The 7279-nt window shown below is 53.0% G+C and overlaps 1 protein-coding gene across 1 annotated transcript; it reads right to left on the reverse strand.

The window, feature by feature from the left end:
- Positions 1-3360: 3360 nt before the first annotated feature.
- On the reverse strand, positions 3361-5007 carry Tacstd2 (tumor associated calcium signal transducer 2). Its single transcript, XM_055612850.1, has one exon. The coding sequence runs from the start codon at positions 4940-4942 to the stop codon at positions 3974-3976; it is 969 nt and encodes a 322-aa protein (XP_055468825.1). The 5' UTR covers positions 4943-5007; the 3' UTR covers positions 3361-3973.
- Positions 5008-7279: the final 2272 nt, after the last annotated feature.

Genomic DNA, 7279 nt, shown 5'->3' on the forward strand with positions numbered 1-7279 from the left:
AACAACACAGTAATTTCTCATATCATAGTTGAAGGTCTGTCTGTGTTCACCTAGCTGAACATGGATGCTTTGGTCATGGCTTTTTGTCTCTGTGAAGAGGTGGCCCTATTTATCACAGAAGCCTAGAAAAGAAGATGTTCTCATGAGCAAGTGGGTGGACGTTCCATGAACCCATTCACAACCAGCAATTTTTCCTCTGCGTTCTTAGGCTACTTTGCTGTAGAGCAAACAGGAGTGATGTAATCTTTTCAGCCCTCAGGCCTGATCTTAACCATTAAGAATAAGCATGATGCTAAAGAAAAACTATACCCATTTTACAAACTGGGAAAAAGCAGCCAGGTGACTTCATAGCTTACCGTTTTATAGCTGTGTACCCAAAGTATCTCTCCCATTCCAGTGATAACCAAAAGCTACAGAATAATCACAATTTAAGAATGGAAATAATAACCGGGCATGGTGCCATACACTTTTAGACACAGCACTCAGGAGGCAGAGTTGGAAGGTCTCCTGATGGACATTAGTGGGTTCTAAGCCAAGGATACAGAGTGAGAGCCTGTCTCCAAAAGGGGGGAAAAGGGGGACATAATAATCAAGAAAACACAGAATGAACAGTAGCTAGGACAGTGAGGAGTTTAGGAACTCAAGTACACTACCACCTGCTGGCTGGCTCCAGTAAGTCTTTTCTCTGTATTCTGTCCCCTCATCTGTATAATAAGATATAGGACTAAAATGATTCTCCTCCTGTCTCTAACATTCTGCTTGGAAACAGTAAACAAACAAAAAATGCAAGAAAGGTAAACAATGTTCAATGTTGTTCTACATAAGGGAGTGGAAATAGTGGAGAAAGCCCCGGTGACGCACACAAGGAAATCAGCCTGGACTGCTGGAAGCTCAGAGAACAAGCTCAGACCTGATGAGAACCCTGCCTGCTTGTCACATTACCTGTAAGCCTGGCACCAGCCTGAGTTCAAACCAGTGAGTGAAAGAAAAATTTTGGAGTGAGGGGAGAGTCATAGAGGAAGAAACTAAGGCCCTGAAGGTTACTTTTGCTCTTGCGCTGTCCTCAGCAGATGGGGTTGGTTGAGCTGAAAGCAGAAAGATGATCAGCTTGGGGGAAATGAAGAGGAAAGGTACGCTACACACCACGTGACAGCCACCTTCAAGCCCAAGCTGACTTTGGCCGGTGGAGGATCTGCATGCGTATATTTAGTCAGCCTCTTCAGACCTTAGTTTTCTTGTGCGTGTCTCACGTGTCTCTCTAGAAAAGAGAGAAATGTGAGAGGGCTTTGTGGGTTTACTTGACGCAGAGGGGCGAGTAGGGGACTTGCAGTAAGTATCTCAAAGTTCAGACACAGGAAAGGGTACCAAGCTTTGAGTGCTGGGAAGTGCTCAGCATCCACAGAAGAAGTTGCAGCGGAAGGTGCTGCTTCGGACAGCAGCCCCATTCTGATGCAGGAAGGCTTTCTCGGAGAGCTCGGGTTTTGTTTGTTTGTTGTTGTTTGGTTTTTTGTTTTTTCAGTTGCCCACTTTATCCACTTATTTGATTTTTGAAGGTGAAAAGCCTGTACGCGGCAGTTGGGCCACAGAAACTTTAATTTTTGATAACCCCTTGTTCATTTCATCCTTGTAATGGAAGGTGAGGTCAAAGGATGCCTCGCTCCCTCCCTTCAGCTAGGGCCCTAGGAGAGAAGAGAAAGGCCAGAGAAGGAAGACTGCGGAGTCTCTCTCCCTAGGAGTAGTTTAACTAGGTCTTCGCGCCGCTTCGGGAGCCAGCCCGCACCCGAGAGCCTGCCCGCACCCGAGAGCCTGCGCGCACCCGCGCCGCTCGCTCCCTTCGTGTAAGTGATTCCCTTTGAACCCGAGAGCAAGTTTTAAGCTACTTTAAGCTGAGGCTCAGTGTGGGTTGTAGAAGAGGGGCGGGACGACAGGGCTTCCGGTGGAGGAGAAACCGAAGCCTCGCATCTTAGATTATTGTGGAGAGTCAGCTTCCCGGTCATCGCAGTGACTGTCCCACAGCAACACACTTGGCTTCGCGGAAGTGAGTACCAGTGAGCGAAATCGGTGACCGGCTTGTGCAGTCAATGGAAAAAAGACGCAAGTGCTCATTAATATGGGTTTGGGGAAGTTGCTTAACAGTTTCGCCACCAGATTAACATATTTGCTCAACTGCTGAATGAGACTCGTTCCTCTTACTTCAGAGAAGGGCTCGTAGGAGAAAACACGCCGCTGAAACTAAGGACCTCAGCGGCTCGCTCTTTCGAGCGCCAGGTACTTGGAGGTCAGCGTGGGGCAGCCAGTCACCAAACCCAAGCCGAACTCCACAGTGGCAGCGCCCCCAGGGTCTGCCATCTAGTTGGCAGAGCACGCGTCCCTGCCCTGCGCCGTCGCGAAGCAGAGCATCACCTCCAGCACCCGCAGCGCGCGCATAAACCCGGGCCTCGGCCGCGGAGGGGTGGACCAGACAGGCTCGGCCTAGGTGTTGGGGCACTGAGAGCGTCTGCAAATGGCCAGGCCGCTCCCTTTCGCCCTTACTCTCCACCAAACCGGACCGGCTGGTTCCAGCGGCTCACGCAAAGGAATTTGGGTGACTCTCCTCCTCCGTGGAGAACCCAGCTGGGCCTGCGCGATAGCATCTGGCTGCACCTGCCTCCGGTCGAACGAAAGCCTGGAAAGGAAACCGATACTTGCTTCCCAGCCCAGGCTCCGCCCCTCGGTTCCCCGTCGCTAGGCAACCACCCCTCCCACCCCTCCGGAACCAGGCACGAACCAGTAGTAGCTGTTAGAATCTTAGGAAAGCATTCAGAGGCTCTCCCCACCCATTCTCCCAGCTTCTACCTTCAAGTCTTTCCTCCTCACTCCCTCCCTTGCGTCCCCCAAACTCCCAATAGCATTCATTTCTGCAGTCAGCCTGTCGCCAATAGGTGTATCCTCACAGAAACGGACTCTCAACCCTGTTCTTTGGAAGATGAGTCGCAGGGCCCTTAAATCCCCTAGTCATTTCTTTGCTAGGACTCTGGGAGTGGGCTTCGCTCCCGCACCTGACTTAAGAACTATAACGGGAAGCCTGTCTGCTAATAAGCAGCCATCTCCCACTCCTCTGCGGGTTTGAGGGCGGTTGGTTTTATCAACCAGAACGTTTTCATCTCCCTCCCCCCCTCCCGCCCCGCTCTGGTGAGGATGGAACCCAGGGCCTGTCTAGGCAAGCACAGCACCCCAGCTCCCAGGAAACACAGAAGTATCAATAGTAAATGTTAGAAGTTCACACGGAAGCGTTAGAATTTAAAACATAAAATCCAAGTATTAGACAAAGGAGAACAACAGATACAAATCTGGAGGAAATTTTCATACAGCCCATTTTTAGGTTTGTGCCTTTCCCATATTTTATTAAACTCGAGTTGTTGCTAAAAAAAAAAAAAACAGCAGCATTATCAAAGATCCATCTGTACAAACGTTTCACAAAAGAAAACTCTCTCGTATCAGCTACATCAAGCGCAAGCAGAAGAACAGATGCAGTCCAATAAAGACCTCTAAAACGTGCTCAGACACGGGAACCGCCTCTCCTCCCGTCCAAACAACGGCAGAGGAAGAACACTGCACAGGCTCCGTCAGCGAGCTCCTCTTTTCTGGAAGGCGGAGAGGAGGGAGCGAATGGCCAACAACCCGGGACAGAAAAAGCGCTGCTCGCCCGTATCAGCCCATTTCAGTCATTCAAGTCACTGGGAAACGAAGCCGGGCTGCCCTGGCACCGGGGCCCTGGCGAAGCCGCCTCGCCCGCCTGCGCTTAACTCTCCAGCTTTCTGGTGACCGCACAAGGAATTTCAGAAATGCTTCCTTCCCTACCGAGATGACCTGAGCTCAGCACCTGGCGAACTTGGTGGAGGGAGAAGGAAGCGGTCGGGGCTGGGAGGAAAGTTACCTCCTGGCCAAGAACCAACATTCTGGCCCGGGGTGAGGAGGAGGCCAGGGACCCGGATCACAGGCTCGGCTCGCTTCTCCTCTCCCCCAGCTCCTTCAGCTCCACCTTTCTGTACTTCCCCGACCTCCTCCGGTTGCTGACCACCAGGACGACGGCGCCGGCCACGAGCGCCACGGCGACCACGGCGATGACAGCGATGAGGCCGGCAGTGAGGCGCTTCATGGAGAACTGGGGGGGCTTCTCGTCCACGTAGTAGATGAGGGTGCGCTCCACGTGCAGGGGCTCCCCGCGCACCTGCACGTCCAGGCCGCGGCGGCCCACGAACAGCGACTCGCCCTTGGCGTCCCTCTCGAAGTAGTAGGCGGCGTCGGCGATGTCCACGTCCCCCAGGCGCTTCTGGGACGAGTTCTGGCGCAGCTCGATCTGGATGGTGGGCTCGTCGTAGTGCACCGCCGACAGGAAGCTGGGGTGCAGCCCGTAGCGCTCCCGGAAGAGCCGCCGCAGCTCGCGGTCCAGGTCCGAGTGGTTGAAGGCGCGCTCGGTGGGGCGGTGGCGCAGCTCGATGAGGATGTGCTGCGTCCGCACCACCTCGTCGCAGCGCAGGCTCAGGTCCCCCTTGTCCGTGCGGCGCACGCCCACCGAGTTCACGCACCAGCACACCGACGTCCGGTTGCACTGGCGCGCCTTGAAGCGGCCCTGGGCGTCGCACTCGGGGTCGTAGAGGCCGTCGTTGTCCAGGATGGCGTGCTCGCTCGGCTTCACCAGGCTGCGGCCGCTCTTCCCCGCGCTCGCGCGCGCCTTGAGCAGCAGACACTTGGAAGTCAGCGTGGAGCAGTCCACCACCGCCTGCGAGCCGATGGCCCGGCACTCACAGGCGCCGCCCGGGCCGTCCGGGCTGCAGATGGTCATCTTGTTGGTGGGGCACGTGCAGTTGCGCTGCGCCTCGCAAGAGCGGGTCGCCGCGGCCAGCAGCAGCAGCAGCAGCAGCGGCGGCGGCGGCGGCGCCAGCCCCAAGCCCCTCGCCATGGCGGGGTGGAGGAGAGCGGGCCTACAGCGACCGACCAGAGGCAGGGCTCCTGAAGGGTCGGGCAGGCCAGCACAGCGAAGGCGATTGCTGCCGAGCCGCTCCCTCCCGCTCTTATACTCTCCTGGACTTGCAGGACTGGTTAGCCAGTGAGTCACCCGGTGGAATCTGGGTGGCGGCGCTCCCCATTCCCAGGTCCCGCGGAGGCAGCCACCAGCCCTGAGCTGCCTCAGATAGGATCAGGCAGGGGAGGTTGCTCCTGCCCTCTGCTGACCGAAAGCCCGTAGAGGAAACCTGTACTTACCTGGCCCCACCCAGGAGAGGCTGCCCTCCTCACGGCTCAGAACCAGAGCGTCCCCACCTCTCCCAGTGCAGCCTCCAGAGGCCCTGCTAACACCCCCACAGCCCTCTCCTTCCAGGCCCCTTAATCCCACACCGCCTTTTCTCTCACCTCTCCTATCTTCGGCTTCTTTCCGTTCTGTCTTTTCTTGCTCCAGAACGTCTCATACCACCTTTACATTGAACAGAAAGTTCGCTTTCTGGTCACCAACACAAGCGTGACCTCATGCCTCTCAGGACGCAGTCTGTAAGCCCTGTTCTAGGTGAGATGAAGAAGATGTAGCGGGGGACCTGAAGTCACTGAGCCATTGATGTTCTGGGATCCTGGCCTGGGTCTTCTGCTTGGCCGTAAGGACTGTAAATGTGGTGCGGCATCTCAAGACAGGCTAGTGGAACAACTCCATTGCCACAGCGCCCGTACAAGCCAGTCGTCCTGGTGTCCGCTTACTAAAAACTCTGCTGAACACATTCTATGCCTGTACTTACTAAAGACAGGTGAAAAAAAAAAAACTTTTTTTTGTAGAGTCAGTATATCCACTAGGAGAGATGTTGTAAAATTTGATTCTAAGGGAGCAAATTCTTGATTTTCTTTCTCTGTATCCGACGGAGGTGGCTGAACTAGCAAGTATAGTGGCAGAACGGAGCCTGTGAGAAACTGTACCTCTTTGATAGGATGGAGGATGGCAATCTCTTAGAATCTAGAGAAAGTCCACCGTTCCAAGCCGTGGTAAAATTAACAATAATTAACAGACTATAATTAGTCCCAGGTCCACCTTCAAAATGCACTGTATGTATCAACATTGAATGTGTGCCACAAGCATGCTGTACAAGGGCGTTGCTTGAGTCACGGAAGCCAGCCAGGCCTCTGCACCATTAATTCTCAAGTCATTCCTGAGGCAAATGGATGCAAACATATTATTTTGTCTTTGTAGACAGAGGAGCTTGAGACATGAAGGGCAAATTCTTACCCAATAGCAAGAGGAGGTTTGGGAACACACCTCTGATTTCTACCCCCACTGTCTCCTTAGGTCTTTTGAACAACTAGCCTAGCCTGTCCAACCTCCACCCACCTTGCCTCAGAGAAAGATCTAAAGCACCTATCCGTTCTCATCTTCTTTCTGATGGGAATACTGGAAGAGAGAGAGTCTGTGCAGGGAAAGAGAGACATCTTGACTCTACGGATGAAGTTCATACTTTTTAAGTTGGTACACAGCATCAGCTGCTGTCACAGTTACAGCCATCATCATCATGGTACCCCACTAATTTCCTAGACTTCCACAAGTTCTCCAGCCTTTGCAGAGTCATGTACTGGAGTTTCCTATTCTTTGTCTGTTCCAGTGGACAACTGTTTTTGGGTTTTTTTAAACAAGACTCCTTGATTTTTTTTTTTTTTTTTTTTTTAACAAGACCTTCAGGAAGCCTTTCCCGATACACGACTCCCTGGTCCTCTTCGGAAAATGCCTCTTTGTACTCCTTTATCTTTTGTATTCTAGGATTAGCAAAAACTACCCTTCCCGGGTCTCTGTTGCCCATCTGTAAAGTAGGTACATCAGTGGCTCTGTTTCTTGGGTTATTTTTTCTGAGAATCAAACCAAACAGACAAGGCAGCGAATGGTAAAGCTTTGTAAACTCCAAGACAATGTTGTAGCCCATTAAAAAAATTGTCCTCTCACTTTCCGGTGACTGGCTGGGTAGCCACAAGCTACTCTGACAGGTAAAGCCACCTGGTTTTCACTCCCCTGAGTCCCAAGCCAGATGGAGGAAAGCTAATGGGAAGGGTCTGTCCGGCCGAGGAACAGAGGCGATCATGTGTTGACTATTTAGTGAACTCAGCCCAGAACAGGATTCTGTTAGGTACTGGGAGGCGTGGAGTAGTAGGTACCCAAACCTGGTGTGTTCTCTGGGAAGACAGGGTGAACAAAAATCCAGATCCCCTGGCTTCCTTCTAATACCTGACCCTGCTAGGCTTTCCTCAGCAGGCGCCAACAGACCCACCTCTA

Source organism: Psammomys obesus, unplaced genomic scaffold (genome assembly GCF_907164565.1).
Source record: "Psammomys obesus unplaced genomic scaffold, mPsaObe1.curated_primary_1811, whole genome shotgun sequence".
NCBI lineage: Eukaryota > Metazoa > Chordata > Mammalia > Rodentia > Muridae > Psammomys > Psammomys obesus.

Coding starts and splice junctions, on each gene's coding strand:
- Tacstd2 (XM_055612850.1), bottom strand. CDS start 4,942: ATGGCGAGGGGCTTGGGGCTGGCGCCGCCGCCGCCGCCGCTGCTGCTG.